The sequence below is a fragment of the Pteropus vampyrus genome, unplaced genomic scaffold (assembly GCF_000151845.1).
Source record: "Pteropus vampyrus isolate Shadow unplaced genomic scaffold, Pvam_2.0 Scaffold108, whole genome shotgun sequence".
In the NCBI taxonomy this organism is placed as follows: Eukaryota; Metazoa; Chordata; class Mammalia; order Chiroptera; family Pteropodidae; genus Pteropus; species Pteropus vampyrus.
This window is the reverse complement of record NW_011888889.1, coordinates 2395942-2417326: the sequence shown is the minus strand read 5'-3', so window position 1 is coordinate 2417326 and position 21385 is coordinate 2395942. Positions and strand designations below refer to the sequence as shown.

The 21385-nt window shown below is 32.4% G+C and overlaps 1 protein-coding gene across 4 annotated transcripts in view; it reads left to right on the top strand.

The window, feature by feature from the left end:
* Positions 1 to 21159, top strand: part of MICU3 (mitochondrial calcium uptake family member 3) — a 76838-nt gene extending 55679 nt beyond the window's left edge. For 3 of the 4 annotated variants that reach the window (XM_023533683.1, XM_023533682.1, XM_011365270.2), the window contains 6 exons: positions 2728 to 2828; positions 3343 to 3514; positions 13907 to 14015; positions 16018 to 16175; positions 17219 to 17287; positions 18789 to 21159. In XM_023533683.1, coding sequence (XP_023389451.1) covers positions 2728 to 2828; positions 3343 to 3514; positions 13907 to 14015; positions 16018 to 16175; positions 17219 to 17287 — 609 coding nt within the window. In that variant the 3' untranslated portion in view covers positions 18789 to 21159. Of the gene's footprint in view, positions 1 to 2727; positions 2829 to 3342; positions 3515 to 13906; positions 14016 to 16017; positions 16176 to 17218; positions 17288 to 18788 lie in introns of those variants that run through there. The other variant, XM_023533684.1, reaches the window with a different exon arrangement.
* The last annotated feature ends 226 nt before the right edge of the window (positions 21160 to 21385 follow it).

Sequence of the window (21385 nt, the reverse complement as noted above, 5' to 3'; positions counted from 1 at the left end):
GTTCTTGTAACTTCTCATTTTAAGGCATTTTTTTCACATCTATTTAGCATATATGTGTAGTTTCAGTAATAAAAATGAAGTAAAAGTGTGTGCCACGTGAAAACATTTTTTTGCATTAAGCTTCAACATTATTATCTTTTCTATCTTGTCTGGTCCTTTTTCAGCTTCTGGAAATATATCAATTTGGCAAAAATAATAATACGTAACATGTATTGGGTGTTTACAACTTGCTAGTTATAGTGCTAAGTGATTTACAGATGTATTACCTAATAGCTCACACAACTCTTTAGAGTAGGTACTGTTATTACTGAGGACAATAATATCCTCAGAAAAATTAACTTCCCCAAGGTCACTTAACTGATAACGAAAAAAAGTCAGAATTCAAAGCCAGAAATCTGACTCTGGAGCTCATCATCTTATTTGCTCATCACACTACCACTAATCTGTGAAGTAAGCAACTTTTTCTAAAACACCATCTTTCTTTTACCACCTCCTTTTACCTATTTTGTCTCTCTCCCACATTCCATTCCTCTAGCATCCAGATGGATAACCCAGTTCTTCATGCTGACTTCTTATTGGCTAGAGCCTCTACTCTTATGCTCCATCTGGGCATGCCTTCTCAAATGTTTTGTTCCTCTACTAGTATAAGCTGTTTAATCATGGATAATAAACTGATTAGACTTGATCGTTTACATTCACGAAAAAAAAAGTCTATAATTAAAATGAGAGATCTTACTCCCCAAAGGTCTTATGTTTTTTTCGAAGCATCTTATGACTACCAACGAGAACATTTGCATACTTCATTTGCACTCATATTCTAATTTTTTCCTCAAAATTGTTATTATAGATAAGGTTATCCCCGTTTTACAGGTAAGGTAGCTGAAGGACAAAAGAGTCAGCGAACCCAGGTCTTCTGATTTTAAATCCTGTCCTATTTCCATTACAGCAGTCTGCCTCCTCAACCTAAAGTTGCTGGCAAAGGTAGTAGTGCCTTTTGAGCACTACTCAAAATTACACTGGTGTACTGTAATATATGGAGCCCTGAAAGGCTGGCACCACTAATACTCCTCAACCTCCGTAATAGGCTTGTTCAAGGGTGTATTTAAAAGATAGTATGTGACACCTGGCTTCCTGCCTGTTATTTTCCCCCTAGCAATCAGATCTTCAAAGAAGTTGGTTATATTACAGGGAACTTCTTGGTTATTCCAGCTCCTGAGAATACTTGGAACTTGTCAGCAGACTAAACTGAGAAATAGTGGAGCTATTCTAAACCAGATATAAGGAGGTTATATGTTAGAGGTTATTTAGAAAACTCCAAATTAAATTACTTAAATATAGATTATTTAGATGACTACTAAGAATTTCAACAATTTTAGATAATTTAAAGTAGAAGATACCCTACATGTTGGAGTTTTTCAGGGAGACATGAGTAATCAGTGTAGCAGAGAAATGACTTTACAAAAAGTGTCATGGATTAAAAGAGGGCATGTTGGAGGGAAAAAGACTAATCAGAAGATGTAGTCTGGATAATTTCATACTAGTCATTAGAAGAGAATAATATTTGGTTTAAGGAGAAATGAAATAAAGATCCTGTAAATGTTATGAAGGACGAAATAGGTCATGAAAGAATGGGAAGAAGACTCTGAGAAATCAAAGGATTACCAAAATTTAGTGTATAGAACAGGAGTAAGACAACTGATTCTTTGTAGAGAAGTATATACTTTCTTATGTTTTCTATGGAGTACTTAACATAAGCATTCTGCCCAAGAAGTTATACATTTCAAATATGTACCTTTAAGATGGACATTTACACCTATTTTTTAAATAGAGAAAATGGTAGTGATTATTTAACCTCTTTAATAAGTTACGATCATGTAAATTTTATTGTACCTGAGTTAAAAGATAGGTATGAGTTAATAGACAGCTGAAGAAGGAAGGGTAGGGAACACAAGGTAAGGGAGGAGGGAAAAGAAAAGAAAACCCCATAAAGCTACATAAAAGGAAAAGAGGAAGATTTTCCATAGGCCACTGAACTTTAAAGGGACTATCAATGAGCTATTTTAAGAATATACTTGTTGGAACTAGGTTTATTAAGTGAAATGGGTAAGGAAAACCCTCTGTAATTTCTTATCTATTCAAAAAATAACATAAGAATTTGAAAGAATTATAGATAGAAATTCCAAAGTAATATTACTGTAGTTTTTTTCCTCAAAATATAGTGTCTTCTATTTAAAGTATCATAATATGGACTACCATAGAAAAGTATTATGGTTAAAGGAAGTTATTTTGTGAAGCTTGAGACCATTTTTTGTCAGCCTCATATAGTCAATACATGTGAAGAATTTACCTGTTTTGAATATCCTAAAAGAATGGATTTTTCAGGGTGATTAAGAAAATCCATACTATAAATTACTTAAATGAAAATAAAGTATTTACGTGATTACTAAAGGAGTTCAACTATAATTTAAAATATCGGTATTCTATAAGCATAATTTGAGGTTGAAAACTTTCTAAAATATAATCGGATCTTTAAAATGTTTTGAGGATATAGATCTTATTCATATTTCTATTTTCTCTGGCATTTATTAATACAGCCTTATGCTTTTCATCCTAATGTTAATATATTTATGTTTTTGATATTTATGTGTAGATAAAATTCTTTGAGGGATATTAGGTATCCCTATTCTGTTTTATTGCAGCTAACCTTTAAATCGTGATTTTTTTAAGCGTGCTGATGACATTACAAGTTTAGTAACAGATACTACACTCCTTGTACATTTTTTTGGAAAAAAGGGAAAAGCTGAGCTCAACTTTGAAGATTTTTATAGGTGAGCTTACTTTTTTATTTGTATTGAAAGTGTTAACATGCTAAAGTCATAAAAGTCTTTAGAATTAGAATTATCTAGTACAGTGATACCTCTATGCTGCTTTCATCTTAACTGAAGGTACTATGTATAGCAAATATTCACTTTCATCAGTATCTGTATACCAGTGGTTATACTGATAAATATAACAAGAAGTTACTGAATCATTAAAAAATGGTTATCTGGATTGTTATTTTCTGTATATTCAGAAGATATTACCAATTATTTAGTCTCAATAAGCCAGAGTAGTAGTAATAATAATATAATAATAATAATAACAACAATAAGCATGTGTGTAGTGTTTATTATAGTAAACAGTAGACACTGCACACTAATTCCTTTAAGTGTCTTAACTACTCTGCACGGTATTTTTGTTATCCCCATTTAAGAGATGAGGAAGCCAAAGCCCTGAGAGGCTAAGAACCATCTGTTACCATCACTCTTCGTTAATCTTATTTATTCTTTATTTTTGTCATAGATTCATGGATAACCTCCAAACAGAAGTTCTAGAAATAGAATTCCTTTCCTACTCTAATGGGATGAATACTATCAGTGAAGAAGATTTCGCTCATATTCTTCTACGATATACAAATGTAGAAAATACATCAGTATTTTTGGAAAATGTGCGTTACAGTATATCCGAAGAAAAGGTATCTAATCCTCCATATTTATTTTGTTACATAGGTTATCTTGTAATTATATAGGTCTATAAAATAGAGAGTTCATTTTGGTAGTTCTTTTACTCCTCTTTAAATTAATAGATACTTTGGATATATTTTATTCTTTTTTCCTGTGTGTCCTAAATGCTCTGGCTAAATTTTAAAAATTGATTAATTTAAAATCCTAGGTAGAAATCCATATTTTTCTTAGATATTTTGAAAACTCTAAGGTTGTTAGCAATTATTTTATTCAAATTATAAATGTCGTTTTCCAAGAGAATTCTGCTGAGCTATATGCTTTGACTGCTACATAAACATCTCCTCTTATGAAGCAGTTTTTATTGATATCATTTCAGTCACACAATTCATTTCTATAATACCCTTAATAAAAAGGTCATTTGAAGATGAGTAATCTTATCAGCAATAAGTAATCTTATGAGTAATAAAAGGTCATTGAAGAGCGAGTAATCTTATCAGCAAAGTGAGGTTTTTTTCAGAGTTTGGATGACATGAATGGTTAAGAACCTGGGACAACTGATTGTCTATTTGTTTAGTAGTGAGTGTTTTGTCAGCAATTCTTAGCAGTTGTGCATTATCTAGTGGTATTTGAATGCATCATTGCAACCAAATAGAACTGGTGTTACAGGTACCCCTTCAAGCGTGGGATGTTTTGGATATATTGCCTTCTATTTGTGTTTGTACAAGGATCAAGTTAATCTGTCCAAGAAAAACTTGCAAATAGTTTGACTTCGTTTAAAATGGATACATTGACAGTGCTAACAATTCTCCATGTCCTCTAAGGAATGAGAAAACAGGACTTGATGCATTTGGCCATTAGTTTACATGAATCTCTTAATTAGGGATCTTTTTCCTGTTTTACATGTTAAACTGAATTTTTCCAATTCATAGACACTTCCATAAAAATAAAAATTGGAAATTGTACTATGTCAAACTACAAGGGTATTTTTTAGGGCCTTAAAGAATCTTTTTTTATTCTTTCATCACATGGACACTGATAGAAATCTGTAATGTTTAAGTTTAATTCCAGGATGAAGAGTGCTTGGGACCTCCTTGTACTATTTTTGAAACTGTTTTCCATATCGAAAATTATTTCAAAATAAAAAAATTTTCTTTTAAGTTGAATTCAGCTTCTCTGAAAACTTCTAATTGTTAGAAGTATCATGAGCACTACAAATCATTACAGTAAAAAGAGAAATTTGGCAACTGAACCACCATTGCTTCTCATTGAAAAAAAATTTTTCTTTTTTTGGCACTATCTCATCAATCTTTAGAACACCTTCCAGATATTGACATCTTTCTTTTAGAAAAAGGGAAGCTGAGGCTCTCAGGTACTTAGACACTTGCCCAAGGATTCAAACCCAAGACCCTAAGCCAAGGAATGATAATACTACCACATCCTATTTATGTCTTTCCCTTCCTTTCACCCCTCATCCCCTTCTCTCCAAAAGAATAGCAACTACTACTATTTGAATAGCAGTTTATATTTCTAAAATACTTTAATTTCCATTCATTTATCTAGCAGATATTAAACATCTACTGTTTACTAGGCCTTATTCTAGCCACTGTGGATCAAGTAACAAGCAATATCGTTCTTTCTTGGAAATCAGTAGTGGAGAGATACAGTAAACAAGTAAAAAGTAAATAAATGACATTTTCAGATAACGGTAAATATTATGAAGAGAACCAAAAGTCAGGGAGAGTGAGAAAGATGTACTGTTAAGGAAAGCTTTTCTGAAGAGGTAGCTTTTGAGGAAAGACTCAGGAATGACCTGTGCAAAGATCTGGACGAAGAATATTCTAAGCAGAGGAAACAGCAAATACCAAAGTTTGCCAACCGTGCATTAGAGCATAGGTGTGATGTTCATTCATTCAGCAAGTATTTATTCAGCAAGTATTTGCTGTCTACTGTTACACTCAAATATGATCTGACTGATGTGCTAAATGTGATTGGATTCATGTTTCAAAAAAATCATCTTGGCTGGTACAGAATAAACTTTAGTTGGACTAGCTTTGAAAGAAAAAGGCAAATTAGGGTGTTGTTATAGCAGTACAGGAAAAAGATGCATGGCTTGGATCAGGGTCAGAGTAGAGAAAAGTGGTCAGATATTGGATCATTTAAAAAGTCGAGCTGATAGAACTTGTTGCTGGATTATACTTCAATGTGAAGGAAAAAGAGGAATCAAGAATTTTTAAGTTTTAACCTGAACCACAAGGTGAAAGAGTGATGCCATTTACTGAACTCTGAAGGAAAGAATCAATAGTTTTATTTTGGACAAGTAAGTCTGAGACTCCTATGAGATGTCTGAGACTCCTATGAGATATCTAAGTGAAGAAATTATGCAAGCAGTTGGATATTTGACTCTAGTGCAGTCAGGGCTACTTTTGGTAATCATTAGTATTTAAGCTGTGTATCCAGCTTAAACTTCTCCCCTGAATTTCACACTTTTACATTATACTGCCTACTCAGCATCTCCACTTGGGTATCCATTAGACATCTTAGGCTTAATAGTTACAAATCTAAACTGATCATCCCAAGAAATTTTGCTCCACATACCATCTTCCCGGTTTCAGTTAGTGGAAACTCCATCTTCCTAGTTGTTCTAGCCAAAATTTTCAGACTCTTTCCTTTCACATTCTACTTACAGTCCATCCACAAATGCGCTTGACACTGCTTCTATCAGAATTTGACCATTTCTTACCATCTCCATTGCTGCCACCCAAGTCACCATTCTCTCTTGCCTGGATTATTGTAGTTGCCTCCTAAATCATCTCTCTGCTTTCAGCTTTACCTCTCTACAGTCTGCTCTCTGTTTAGCATTTAAGGAAATGCTTTATATCATGATTCAGATTTTACAGTAACTCTTTATTTTTCTCAAAGTAAAAGCCAAAATTTTTACGAAAAGGCCTGTAGAAATTGTTCCCTCATTACCTTTGACTTCATTTCCTGTCGTTCTCCACTTGTTCACTCTGTTCCAGGCACACAGCCACTTTACTGTTTCCCAATACCAGGCAATCTTATATTTCAGGGCTTCTTTGTATATGTTCTTTTCACTGCCCAGAATACTCTTCTCTTAGATAGCCACATGGCTTACTATATTATTTCTCAATGATGTGAGAATCTAATATATAAATAATCACCTATTTATAAATAATATATAACCTATGATATAAGTAATAACCTATTATATAAGTTACAGTCCTCCCCCTTGGCATTTGCTATTCCTTCTTAATCTATTTTTATTTCCTTAGCATTATCATCTTCTAACATACTATGTAATTTGCCTATTTTTATTTTTCATTGTTAATCTGGATAAACAATAAAATATACTTTTGTTTTTTGTCTGTCTCCCCCAATTCGAATGTAAGCTTCAGGAAGGCTGATATTTTTATCTTTTTTATTTATTCTTATATCCATAATACCTAGAAACCCTGTTGAGTGAATTGATAGATATTATTTAAAGATGTAGAGCTTAAAGCTTTACTGTTTTTGTGAATTTTACCCACAGATAGATTCACTTGTATGAAATGGCAGATATACAAGGTTATTTATCATAAAAGACTGAAAACTACCTAAATATCTTTCAGAAAGTCCTTGATTAAATAAATTATATTTATAAGTGAAAAAAAGGTGCAGCTGAAAAAAAAACTAAGGAAATTCTTTATGTACTAATATAGTACGACCTCCAAGATATATAAATAAAAAAGAGCCAAATTTACAACAATGTGTATAGCATACTACCACTTATTTAAAAAGATAGCCTATGCTAATTCTGGAAGGACCCTCAGAACTAGAAACATTGGTTCCTCCAAGAAAAGGAACTACATGGCTAAGGAACAAGGGTGGAAGACAGGGAGATTTTGTGTTACATACTCTTTTTTGCCTTCGGAATTTTGAACAGGTGAATACATTGCCATATAAAATAATTTTTAAAAATCTTAAATGCCATGAGACCAGGTAAACTTTTCTAGGAGAGAATGTAGATAGAGGTGGTAGAGGGAAGGGAAAGTGCTTCTCAGAATAACCACAAAATATAAATATTAACAAGAAAGTAATAAAATGATCATTATTAAGCTTTGAGGAAACTGACGTTCAGAAAGATTTAAGTGACTTACCTTAAGTTATTCAGCCAGTAAATTCCAGTTTGAATTTTCTGTTTATTCCAGACTGTACATTTTAAAGTTGTTTATATTTCTAAAAGTTATGCAGTTGCCATTTAGATTGGTTACCTATATAACTTGAACAGTATAAATAGTGTCATACTTAATATATGAGATGAGCATGAATTTTGTGTTGAGAACAAACATAATTTATACACTTGAGGTGCTGCGCTCATAAGATCATGTTTTCTGAATGGTTTTTACTTGTATGATAATGTGTTCTGATGATTTATTTGAATTTTTCAAGTTATTTATTTTTTATTTTATTAAGGTAAAATACATGTAACAGAATTAACCATTTTAAACTGAACAGTTCTGTGGCATTTAGTTGTGGCACTGTTGTGTAATGACAATCTCTATCCATTTCCAAAACATTTTCATTACATCAAAGTAAACTCTGTACCTAATAAGCGTTCCCTGCCCTGCTTACTCCCTCCCCCGCATACTATCTGCCCTCAGCCCCTGGTAACCATCAGTCTGTGCTCTGTCTTGATGGATTTACTTATGCTATTTCATGTACATAGAAACATGTAATATGTGACCTTTCATGTTTATCTTATTTCATGTTTTTGAGGTTCATCTACATTGTAGCATTTACCAGTACTGTATTCCTTGTTATGGCTTAATAACATTCCATTGTACATATGTACCACTATTTGTTTATTCATTTATCTGGCCATGGACATTTGAGCTTTATTCTACCCTTTGACTATTGCGAATAGTGCTTCTGTGAATATGTGTGTGCATGTATTTGTTTGAGTACCACTTTTCAGTTCTTTGGGGTATATACTTAGAGTGGAATTGCTGAGATGTGTGTGTGTGTGTGTGTGTGTGTGTGTGTGTAGAAGTAGTATCTATATAATTACCTTTACTTTAACCAAAATTCTTTACTTCTTTATATGGCTTTGAGTTATTGTCTTGTTTGCTTTCTTTTCAGTCTGAAGGACTCTCTTTAGCATCTCTTGTAGGACAAGTCTGCTAGTAATGAACTCTCTTAGCTTTTGTTTATCTGAGTTAGATCTAAATTTCTTCATTTCGTCATATATAGAATTCTGTTGACAGAATTTTTTTCTTTCAGCACTTGAAATATCGTACTCACTTACTGCCTCCATGGTTTCTGATGAGAAATTATCTGTTAATCTAATTGGGTACTCCTTCCATGTGAACAATTGCTTTTCTCCTGCTGCTTTCAAGATTGTCTTTGGCTTTGACAGTTTGAGTATAATGTGTCTTGGTGTGGGTCTTTCTCAGTTTACCATACTTGGGGTTCATAGAGCTTCTTGGATGTATAGACTCAGGTCTTTCATCAAATTTGGGAGGTTGGTGTTCAATCATTATTTCTTTAAATATTCTCTCTGCTCCTTTATCTCTCACTCTTTCCTTTCTTGAAGTCCTATGATGTATATACTGGTACACTTGATGGTGTCCCCAAGTGTCTTAGACTCTGTTCACTTTTCTTCATTCTTTCGTCTTTCTGCTTCTCAGACTGAATAATTTCAATTGTCTTATCTTTAAGTTCACTATTTCTTCTACTTATTCGATTCTATTGTTCAGCCTCTCCAGTCAGTTATTCATTTCAGTTTTTGTACTTTTCAGCTCCAAAATTTTTGTTTGGTTTCTTTTTACAATTTCTGTCTCTTTATTGATATTCTCATTTTGTTCATACTTAGTTTTCCTGATTTAATTCTTTGTCCATAGTTTCACTTAGTTATCTGAGTGTATTTAAGACAGTTGATTTAAATTCTTCATTTTTTTAGTCCACTATCTGGGCTTCTGCAGGGATTGTTTATGTCGATTTATTTTTTTCCCCCTGTGAATGGATTATACTTCCTAATACTTTGTACACATTGTAAATGTTTTACTAAAAACTAAACATTTTGAATATTATATTGTAGTAACTCTAGAAATCAGATTCTTACCTGCAGTTGTCAGTTTGCAAAGTAACTTGGAAAGGTAACTGTACAAGTGGAGGAGACTGTATTTCTTGTTGTGTACAGTCACTAAATATTGTGTTCCATTATCTTAGTGGTTAGCCAGTAACTGACAAAGATTTCCTTAAATGTCCAGAGCCAGGAAGAAAACAATATAGTATTTTCCTAGTCTTTGCAACTCAGCCCTGAGCTAGAGCACTCCTTCAACACTAAGCCAGGCTACCTAAGCCTCTTCATTTGTTTTTACCTCCTGCTTCCACAGAGCCCGTAGATCTGCCAGATGTGGTAAGCTAGGGTCCTCTCAGGTCTTTTTCAAAGCATGCATCAATTCCGAGGCATATCCGATTTTCCAGATATATGCAATAGCTCTTTGAGCTCCTCATGCTCTACCAGTAACCATTCTCGTTCGCCTCTTCCAGGCTTTTGTATTCTATCTGCCACTTGTCCCTTCTACTATCCCTTGCCCCAGGCTGGCACAGAGTGTGTATGTCTTTAAATCTTTTGATAGATGTCACTGTTGCCAAGAAAGCCACTTCGGTCCAAGAAGAAGGGTGTGAAACAAAAGTCAGCTTCTGTGCTGGTCCCTTGGGGAACCACTAGACAGGTCAAATAGCACACCACAACATTTTAAGAATAAGGTCCATAGTAGCACTCTGGCACCAGGAAGCCAAACCAGGAACACCAGCTGCTGTCCCAAAAGCTGCCACAGCACTGAAAAATAAAAATAGTAGTTCAGGGGATAAAAACACCACAACACTCTCTCACGAATTTCAGGCACCCTCTTCTTCATTCATCTGTCCCCTTCTTGCTATAAACTTTGGATTAGATTCTAGAGTTCAAAAAAACAGTTGATTCTATCAGTATTTCGCAGCTTATCATTGTTTCAGCAGAGGGACTAATTCTTTAAGCACCCTACTCCACCATTTTCCATGATATCATTCCCTAGTCTCTTTCTAGTTTTCTAATAATTATTGCAGGCTTTGGTACCCCAACCAAAGATAAACATATGCACACACTGAGAGCACTGTCATGGCTACAGATAGAGCACATTATCAACTAGTACAAGCAGTGTAATTATAGTAGCAGTTTGATATCTACAGCATTTTCTGGTTTGTCTTTTTATTAAATTATGTCTTATTAACTATCTCAGTTTTGTCCACTTATGCTTTGCTGCAATTCAGTTCAAGTGCACTGATGTACGTGTGTTCACATCCTGAATGACATATTTCAATAAGTATATGTAACTTTTTATTGTGGTAAAATAACCGTTTAAAAAATTTTAACCATTCTAAAGAGTAAAATTGATGGAATTAACTACATTCACAGTGTTGTGTAACCATCACTACTAGTTCCAGAACTTTCTCATCATCCCAAACAGAAACCCTGCACCCATTAAACAGTCACTCCCGTTTCCCCTTCCATCAGCCCCCGGCAACCACTAATCTGCTTCCTCTCTCTGTGGATTTGTCTGTTCTAGACATTTCATGTAAGTGGTATCGCATGACACCTTTTGCATCTGGCTTCTTTAACTTAGCAAAACTTTTCCAAGTTTCATTCATCTTGTAGCAAATATTAGCATTTCATTCCTTATTATTGCCAAATAATACTCCATTATATAGATACACGGCATTTTATCAATTTTTAAATTGGTGGACATTTGAGTTGTTTTCAATTTGGGCTATTTGAATGATGTCGTTATAACGTTTGTGTACAGTTTTTTTGTGTGGACACGTTTTGAATTCTGGAGAATTTGGTATATACCTCAGAGTAAAGAGCTGGGTCACATGGCAACTTTAATGTTTAATTTTGAAGAACTGTTTTTCTAAGTAGCTACAGCATTTTCAATCCCATTAACAATGTATGAAGTTTATAATTTTCTGCATCCTCACCAACATTTGTTATGTCTCTGCCTTTTTAATTGTAGTCATCCTAGTGTGTGTGAAGTTGTATCACAATGGTTTTGATTGCATTTCCCCAATGAATAATGATGCTGAACATCTTTTCCTGTGTTTGTTGGCCATTCGTATACCTTCTTAGAAAAAATGTCTATTCAAGTCCTTCACCCATGTTTTAATTGGCTTGTCCTTTTACAGTTGATTTGTATAAGTTCTTTATTCTAGATACTAGACTTTTATCAGATACATGATTTGCAAATATTTTCTTCCATTTTGTAAGTTGTCTTTTTTACTTTTTTGATAGTGTCAATTAATGCCACAAGTTTTTTTAACTTGAACTATTAAATTTAGGTCTTTGATACATTTTGAGTTAATTTTTATATATGGAGTGAAATAAGACTCAAACTTCTTTCTTTTACATGTGGATACCCAGTTGTTTCAGCACTGTTTGTTAAAGAAACTGTTCTTTCTCCAATAAATATCTTGGCCCCTTACTGAAAATCAGTTGACCACAGATATTTGATTTATTTCTGAACTCTCAGTATGTATATATTTTTGATACTTTAAATTTTTCAGTTACTATCATCATTTTATTTTTGTTAAAATGTAAGCTACTTCTTTTCACTCTACTTCTAACAATTATGACACATTCAAGTCCTAATGGTTCATTACAGAAGTGATTCTGGGAGTGCGAGTGGGGAGGGAGAAGAAATGGCTATACTGTACCCTCCCTCTTTTAATCTCCTAGTCTCTTTCTCTCACTGCTGTTAAGAATGGATTCTTTTAAATTATCTCCATCAAAATGATTGCCATTTTTCAATTTACAGTTTCATATTTCCATACACAAAGAGTTTAATCTACACAAAAGAATTATTGTATGGTTTTGAATTTGATTGTCTTCTCAAACATGAGAAATCTATTTTGAATATGTGAAGGTTCAGATGGTGAACATTGTGTTCTGTCATTCTTTGATTTAGTTTTTAATTTTATGCTTCCCAAAAGCATTGACATTTTTGTTTACACTTTGCTTAAAAATATCCCATCCTCCTGTTTTTTACTTTTACTAGCATTAACCTGTCACCTTAAGACAGACTGTTGCTGTAGCAGTTGGTCGCAGCATAAACCGATACAAAACCAGAGCAGTGACCAGTTTCTCTGACAACAAGCTTTCCACATCAAGTCAGACCCCTTCTGTCTCAGTCTCCCTAACTGATTCAGATAGTCCTCTCTGGAAAACATGGCAGGTGGGATCAGGTCACAAAGCAGAATCCAGGGTTGAAGTAGCCATAAGTTAATATAAGCAAAGAGAAAGAGAAAAATGTGAAAAGACAGTGAGGATTCACCTTGCTAATAAAGAGGAGTTGTAATTGAAGTAGAAATAACATATTCCAAAATTTGATATTATTTCAATGATAAATATTATTTTGATAATAAATCATTTAATCAGTAGTTGACTAATGAAAATAGACTGGTCTTTTCCCGAGTTTTTTAATGCTGCCTTGTTAGTTTTCCTTTCCCTTTGAACCCTACATTAAGGTTTTATTAAGCCTAACTAAGCTCCTGCCCCTGTTCTTTTCTGTTTACTTTTTCTTTCAATTATGTTAATATTGCTGAAGAGAACACATTAATTAAATACAGCTCTTCATGTCCAAATTTGTATGATCTGAGATACATTGTGCTTATTTTAAATAACTTTACTGTTTAATTGAAGTAATAGCAGTGGCAATAACTGCATTTTGTATGAATGACGTTCCACAGTCCTTCCCATGATCCCACACCATGCCCAGTATTGGACCTATCTGTATATAGTCATTGTACTTCTTTCTGTTGTCTTGGCAATGTTATCATGGCAAGAACAAATAAAAATACACCACCGTTGGCTTATTCAACATTTTGATTTTGCATCATCATTATAAAGACATTAATGACCCAGTGCTTAATTGTATTTAATAAGTACATGTACAGAAGAAACTTTGTTGCAAGTTTTTTTCATCTTTTTGTTTATTTTCTTCATCATATTTAAGGGTTTAAAAAATTCAGCTAAAATACAGATTTTAAAATTGAAGATTTTTTATCCATTTTTATTGTAGCATTTTTTGGAACTTTGTGCTGATGTGACAGTGTTGTAAAAAATATTTTCACTTGTCATTGCTAATGGTAGCAACGCTGCCCAGTGGGAAAAAAAAATCTGAGTGAATTTTACATTCCATTTGGGGAAAGAAGGTTTTAGAATGTGCTCTGAAAATGTTTACTTACAAAATATATTACTCATGCTTAATCTATTTATTTCTAGTTAGTATAGATACTTATTTTAATACTACTTATTTTAGTATACTTATTAAATACTAAGTATATTTACATATATTCTCTCAATATAGGGTATCACATTTGATGAATTCAGGTCATTTTTCCAGTTTTTAAACAACCTAGAAGACTTTGCAATAGCCCTGAATATGTATAACTTTGCAAGTCGTTCTATAGGGCAAGGTAAGTATCTTTCAAAAATTAAAAGCAAAAAATAATCCTACATTGTTTCTAGGGACTTTGACAGAAAATTAATTGGATAGATCATATAAGCCATCAACTTGCCTGAAAGTTTGTTGTGTACTTCAGTGGAAGATCTGTTTTCCTTAAAGGAAGTTTAGGGAATTATGCTGAATTTTGTATTAAATGTATTATTTCTCTTCATTTCATATTCTGGGGAAAATCTAATTATGTTTGTAAAGGTTCAAAGAGGAAGAAACCTCATGGCCACTCGCTAACATTGAGGGTTGTGAATCTACCTAGAGAAGAGCCAGCTGGTCATGCCTCAGATATCAACACAGGATGGTGTTTATATTACTGATTTTACCCACAGTCTCTGCTGGCTCAGAAACCTGAATTTTGTCAACAGAATCAGCTTTTAGCTATGGACTTAAATTAACCAAGTTTTAAAAATGATATATAAAATTGAATGTTGATTTTCCTTAATTTACATAGAAATACAACTCATAGAATTCAGAATGGTGTTGACCTCAAGACCAGCTCATTCCTTCCCTGTAGGTAGACTAATGAGTCAAGTTCTTTTTCTAGGATTCTGTGGCTATGACTACTTTCCCTTCTTCCCTCATAGCCATATCCTTTTAAAATATTCTTGCCATATGAAGAATGTTATGTCTTTAAGGTGATTTGACCTGTGTCTGCTATAATCTAATAAATGGCAAGATAGTCTTTTTATTTTGTTGCCAAGTTCTAGGGAGAAGCCAAACCGTGTCCCCTAAGTGTTGATGATAATTATCTCTCTCCCCAAAACAGAGATTAAACCCCTCATTTAGCTTCATCTATTCATTCACTGAGGAAGAGGAACCTGAAAATTTGTCATATTTCACCCTTTGTCTAGTCTAAGTGTTCAAATAAGTTGTCTTTCTCAACTCAACTCAATTTAGTGTTTTAACACCAAAACTTTTGGGAACCCTGCCTTCCCAGACCAGCATTTACTACCATGATAAACATAATTAACTTCAAAAAGAAAAAAAAAAGTCAATGTCTGTTTACCTGGTTCAGAATGGACAGTTGTTCTTTTACTTTGTGGAACTGGAAAGTGGAAAAAATTAATTGAGTACTCTTGCAGGTGCTAGGAGTATATATATATTTTTCCTACTGCTGCTACAACATTTATTTCAGATGATTACCTCTTAAAAGGCAGTAGGCACATCAGTGGTATTCTTGCCATTACCCACTTTCCTCTCCAATGTTTCCTTGACAACTCACAAAATAAACTTTCTAAAACACAGATTAACTTTTCTACAACACACCTGCTATGGAAAACTTTAGTTCCCCAACTGCATGTTAAAGAATGTAGTTTCCTCTCCTCAAAGTCCCTGTACAGAGCTCTAGATCCTGTATGTCCAGATTGCTCAATGTTTTCTAAATGTGCCTTATACTTGTATTCCCTCCATGCCATTGTTCATTCATGTATCTCATCTGCCATTTCTTTTATCTCTACATGTTGAAATCATCTATCCTTCAGGCTCAGCTCAGATACAAAATTGCAGCCTTTCCTAATCGCTGCTCTCCTCTCTCCTTTCCCTATTCCACACTACAGACAGAAGGAATCACTCAATTCCAAATTCTTATATCTTTGTTGGTACTTTTTGTGTCATCTTGTATAAGGGTTATTTGGGGAGGTATCTCATCTCCCATCTGAACTGTAAGTTTCCTGAGAACTTATTCATCTTAATAACCTCTAAAAGTGTCTGTTGCTGATAATAGATGCTCATTAAATATTCATTGAATATGAATGCATTATTAAACTAAGATACAGTTATTCTTGGCCCTTTAAAACTATAAAAATTTTGTTTCCTTAAAGATAACATGAGTAATGAAGAGTCATATTACATAAGATCATGACTCATGTAGAAAAAAACTTCTTTTATAACCTTATTAGTAATTAATACATATTATAAGAATAATGTTAATGGTTTACTCCTTTTCTGTAACATTTATCTAGATGAATTTAAGCGTGCCGTCTACGTAGCTACTGGCCTCAAACTTTCGCCACATTTAGTGAACACAGTCTTCAAGATTTTCGACGTTGACAAAGATGATCAATTAAGTTATAAAGAATTTATTGGAATTATGAAAGACAGACTCCATAGAGGATTCCGGGTAAAACTATAAATTTCAAGCCTATTGATATCCTTTTTAAAAACTGAAAGAAAATATCCAAGTTTCAGAAACAATTTATGTAAATTTTTAATATTATAAACATGAACTATTATGTTTGAAAAGGAAAAGTATAAGTCTCTAGCCCAAAACAATTTGAGATGATAATGCTTTTTTAAAATATAAAATCATTTTGAATTTTAATAACTTATTTGCATATTCAATTAGTATAATGTCTTCTCAATTTGTGGGAGGAAATGTTGCCACATATTTTCGATGAATTCAATCTGCACACTGGCTGTCAGACTTGTTAGTATAGAAAAAGAAATATCACTGTTTCTCATTGTATGTGACACAGATTTCCACTAGGCAACTTGCAGCACTTAAGTCACTGCATATTCAGTACTATTTATATGGAAAATAAAGTAAAAACTTTTTTGTCCTTTTAATATTCTTCCTGTTATCATCCTACACTGCAAAATAATGAGAAAAATCGATGATTTTTTTTCCTCAAAAATACTTTTTAAAGAATGAAATATAGCATGTATCAATAAATGTTTATGCATCTAATATATTTGTAGATTGTACCACAAATGAAAAAAAATTATTAACAGCTGGAATATTCAATCTTCCCTCTTTGGTAAGAATACCCCTAAGCATTGTACATTTAAAAAGAGAAAAAGTTATATATATTTTAAAAATTAAGATTATTCTTATACAATGTTTTTAAAGCTTTTTAATGATTTTTTTAAATCCAAGCTGTCTTGGTAAAGATACTGTGTACTTAACTGCCATCTAGTGGTTAGTTGTTAATATTTAAGATGATGGCACAAAAACCCGAAAGGGCATATATTGAAATTTATTGTTCTTCAAAAATTTTAGAGTAGCAAGATCAAATTAAAATAGAAACTATACTATAAACCTCTGACGCTGTATTTTTTTCTCCCTTGGTGTTATGTGTTTTTATTTTTGCTTACTTTATTTATTGCATACCTGTGGCCTCATGACATTTTATTTACATTTACGTTTTTAATCCTGTTTCACAGGGTTATAAAACAGTTCAGAAGTATCCCACTTTCAAATCCTGTCTGAAGAAAGAACTTCATAGCAGATAAGTATGTAAGCTTCTCTGTCTAAATTTGTTCAGTAACAATATGGAAAGGACATGATTTATTTTTCTGTTATGACATTTAACGAATAGCTGAAAGAATTTGTTTTTAATTTTTAGGTCACTAATTAAATATAAGAATTACTCTTGTAATGATTTAATTTTAGACCAGTAATTCAATTTAATAATTAATCATTATAATAAAGCACTACTTTCCCACTATTAAGTTGTGATCTAAAAATGAGCTGGAATAAATACTCATTTGACTGGAGTTCTCTTGGAGTACCTTGATTGGAAATGTGTTTAATTTGCAGATTGATATCTGAACAGATACAGAATAATGACTCCAGATCGACTTTTGTAATCTAAGATGATTAACATCTAAGGAATATTTGTTACTATTTCTTAGGATCATGATTCCAAATATCTGCTACAATAATAGCAGCTAATTTTTTTTTTAAGATTTATTTTAGGTGCCTGACACTGTATTAAATGTTCTTCCATATGGAGTATCTCATTTAGTCCTCACAGATAGATATCTCATTTAACAGCAGAGGAAATAGAGGCTTAGTGAGTAATATGCCCAAGATAGCTTGCTAGTAAGTCACAAACTAGGATTTGAGCCCCATTCTGTCTAATGGCAAAGCCATCTTATTTGTTATTAACTATCACTGTAGAATGCCATATTTGAGGAAGAGATAGGCAGTCCCTTCAGTTTGTATCAGCTCAAAGAAATGCCTCACGTTTATTGATCTTCAAAATGAGGTGTTTATTTTCCCTTTTCTCTTTTAAAAGTCAACCTATAAAAGTCAATCTATAAAATTTTGGTGTATTGTGGATTCTGATTAGTTAGGTCCCAAATCGAAGGTTTTATTCATTTCTACATGCTTGCAAATATATATTTCTTGCTGTTTTTCTCAAGCTAGAAACATTTATATTTGTAGCAGTTTTACCAAAGTGGTTCCAAGTGGTATCAGACCATATTATTCTTTAAAAAAAAAAACTGCTTAGTCAGTACCTTTAAGAAAGAGCATAATAAACATGGTTAAATAGGTTCCTTCCCCGTCATAACTTTTGCAACCTTAATATGCCACTATTTATGTGCCTCTCCGAAAGAAAATGGGAGTATTCGGTCTTTTGCAAAGTAGCTTTGAGGCCTAATGTTTTACGGAACCCATTTTGGGAAATGCTGATAGGTAGTGTTCCCAACTAACTTGTCATAGTGTCACACTGACACTATTGTTTCTATATAGTAGGACATAGATAAAAATTACTACATTTATTCTAGACTTTTATAAGACTGATGATTAGACAAGTTACTAAACAAAATACTGAACTTTTAAATTAAAGGAAATGTTTTATGATTAAGTATTTGATATTTATATTTTCTTTTGGTTGTTTTTGTTGTGTGCTTCACTGTTTCTTATTATCATGATAATATTTGATAAATGCCATCACCTCTGAATTTCACCCTAAATTAATATTCCTTTTATATATTTTTTAATTAGGTACTTGTAAAGCAAAATTTAAAGGATTATTATCTACATGACAAATGCAAGAAGTAAAAATTTCAGAGAACAGAAGCAGGTCTGAGATCAGAACTTGTAGAAATGAAGGAAAAGGTGAAAAGGCTAATTATATTTTTTTTCTTGAACTGAGTTTTTGAGTGTAAGACACATAAAATGTATCTTTGTACTAACTACAAATATGTGTTACCACGTTGAACTCTTGTCTTGATTTACTGAACTCTGCACTTTTTCATTCCTTTCAGAAGTATATAGATACTTCCAATGACTATATAAGAATGTATTTTAAATATTTTTAAAGTTTCTTTAGAAATTTGCCTAGTTTCAAAATAATATATGGTTCCTAGAATCTAAATGACTTAAAAGTGAACGACTTATTTTCTTTGGTTTTAGACTGTGAACTTACCTTAAAAATATTCCTTAAGATTTATCTTAGGGCCCTAGAATTGTTGATAAATCCATATTATTTATCTGATTTTTAATTATATTGAAATTGTTATGAAAAGCAAATAGAAATTAAGCTACTATACAATACGATGGTTTACATTGTACTTTTAACTTTTAAAAGTACTTAACATACATTGTTTGAATCATATAAAGTTTTTTTTAAGTTTTTGTTCACTTCCCAAAGTCAACAGAATGTCTAATGTCTGGTATTATTTTATGTATATGGTAAAGAAATTTAAAATGTAGATTATTTTTTCCTCAAAAAATCACACATTGATGGTAGAATAATGGTAGTTGTTGTAGCAATAGTCATTGTCATTGCCATTATTGTTTTAACATGATGCTGCTCCTGAATGCAGTTAGTATATGTTATAACACTAGTAAAAATATCTTACAACTCTATAACTTATTGTATATTGTTAGTAAAGTCTATAGCATCAAAATGAGTACTGTAACAGACTAATATAAAATGGTTTAGAAGACTGATGTAAATATTAGGTAGACCTTCACGTTTTTTTTCTTGCAAAAGGACCACATGCAGAGTGATGCCAACCAGTCAGTAATAATGCATAATTTAAATATAATTTTTTGTTCCAAAATAATATGTCTTAGGAGAGAAAAGAAAAACTTTCTATTGAAAAAAAACAAAACTTGATTTTCACATGGAGAAAATACTGTGAATAGAACTTAATTGAAATCTGTTCAATTAAAAAAGTTTAGTTTATAAAAGGATACTATATGAAAGTAGAACAGTGAATTTAAATTAACATATTAATGTGTTATATTTGGAAGATATGTTCATGTATCTTCTTTTCCGAGATGTATTTAATGTCAGTTGCACACACTTCAACTATTACCTTGCTTTTGCACAGGAAAATAGGAACTACTGATTTTGTTTTTATAAGTTATTAAATGTGAAATTGATAGCTGTGCATCAGCCTATTTATAAAAGTAGTGGCATTTCCAAGAAAATGTTTTCATTAGCACTGACTATGTATTTGACTTTTCACATTCTTTATCTGATATTTATGACATTAATATAGAAATATGATTCTTAAATTTGAGGATTCTGTATAGCATAATAATTTAATTTCACCTGTTTTCAAGGTTGATTGAATTGATTTACTAAATGATAATGCCTGCGTACCCACCCATTTAACATACCCCAGGTCTATTTTACCTTACACTGAATGCTCTCAATATTATTTGCTATCTAAAATAATTGAAAAAATGCAAATATTTTTATCTTTGAGTATAAATTATATTATCTTGCATACATGGAAAAATTGCCATTTATAACAGTCCTATAAATGGACATTAAAAACTGAATTAGCTCATTAAAATTATTTATAGTTCTGCCATTCTCTCAAGAAATACTACATATGCAATCTTTATTCTTCATTGCTTATCAGAGTGAATGGATATTCATCTGTTCATAAGACTGCTGCATGATATTTAAATGGGAATAAGCAAAATATTCTGGTCAATTAAAATGGGAAAGAATAGTAAATTACAATGATTCCCTACATATTATCACTCTTGAACTTTATCCTCTATAAAATGAGAGGTAAAAATAATTCACTGGATTATTGTTTACATCAATTGAAAAAAATTTAAGTGCGTTGAAAATAGTAATGTACTAGATACATGTATGCAATTCTATTTCCTTCTACAAACTATTCTTTGGAAAGATGAAGCTATACATAAAAAATTTAGTATCAAACTCTTTACAGAGAGTCTACATGATCAAAGTTTTTAGTACGTCTCAGAATGAGTTCATATTAAGAAATTTATTTAAGTTCCAGTTTATTGTTCTTATTGTAAAATATAATTGTAAAGCAACCTGTCTGACATACTTACATTATCTTAAAATAAATATACCTGTTCCTGAATCAAGAAACTTACAGTACTTTGCTGTTCTGTATATCCGCGGACTAACGTCTCTCTGAAAAATGTCATCTCCAGACTTTGGAACTCTTCGGTGGTTGCCAAACCGCTGGCAATCTTACACCCTCTGCTACAGCTGTACATGCCAATGAAACTAATCTCATCAACACTTTTGTTGGTAAATAAACCACAGAGCCATAAAGCCTCTCAGTGTATAATAGGAATTCGTACTTTATAGAATTATG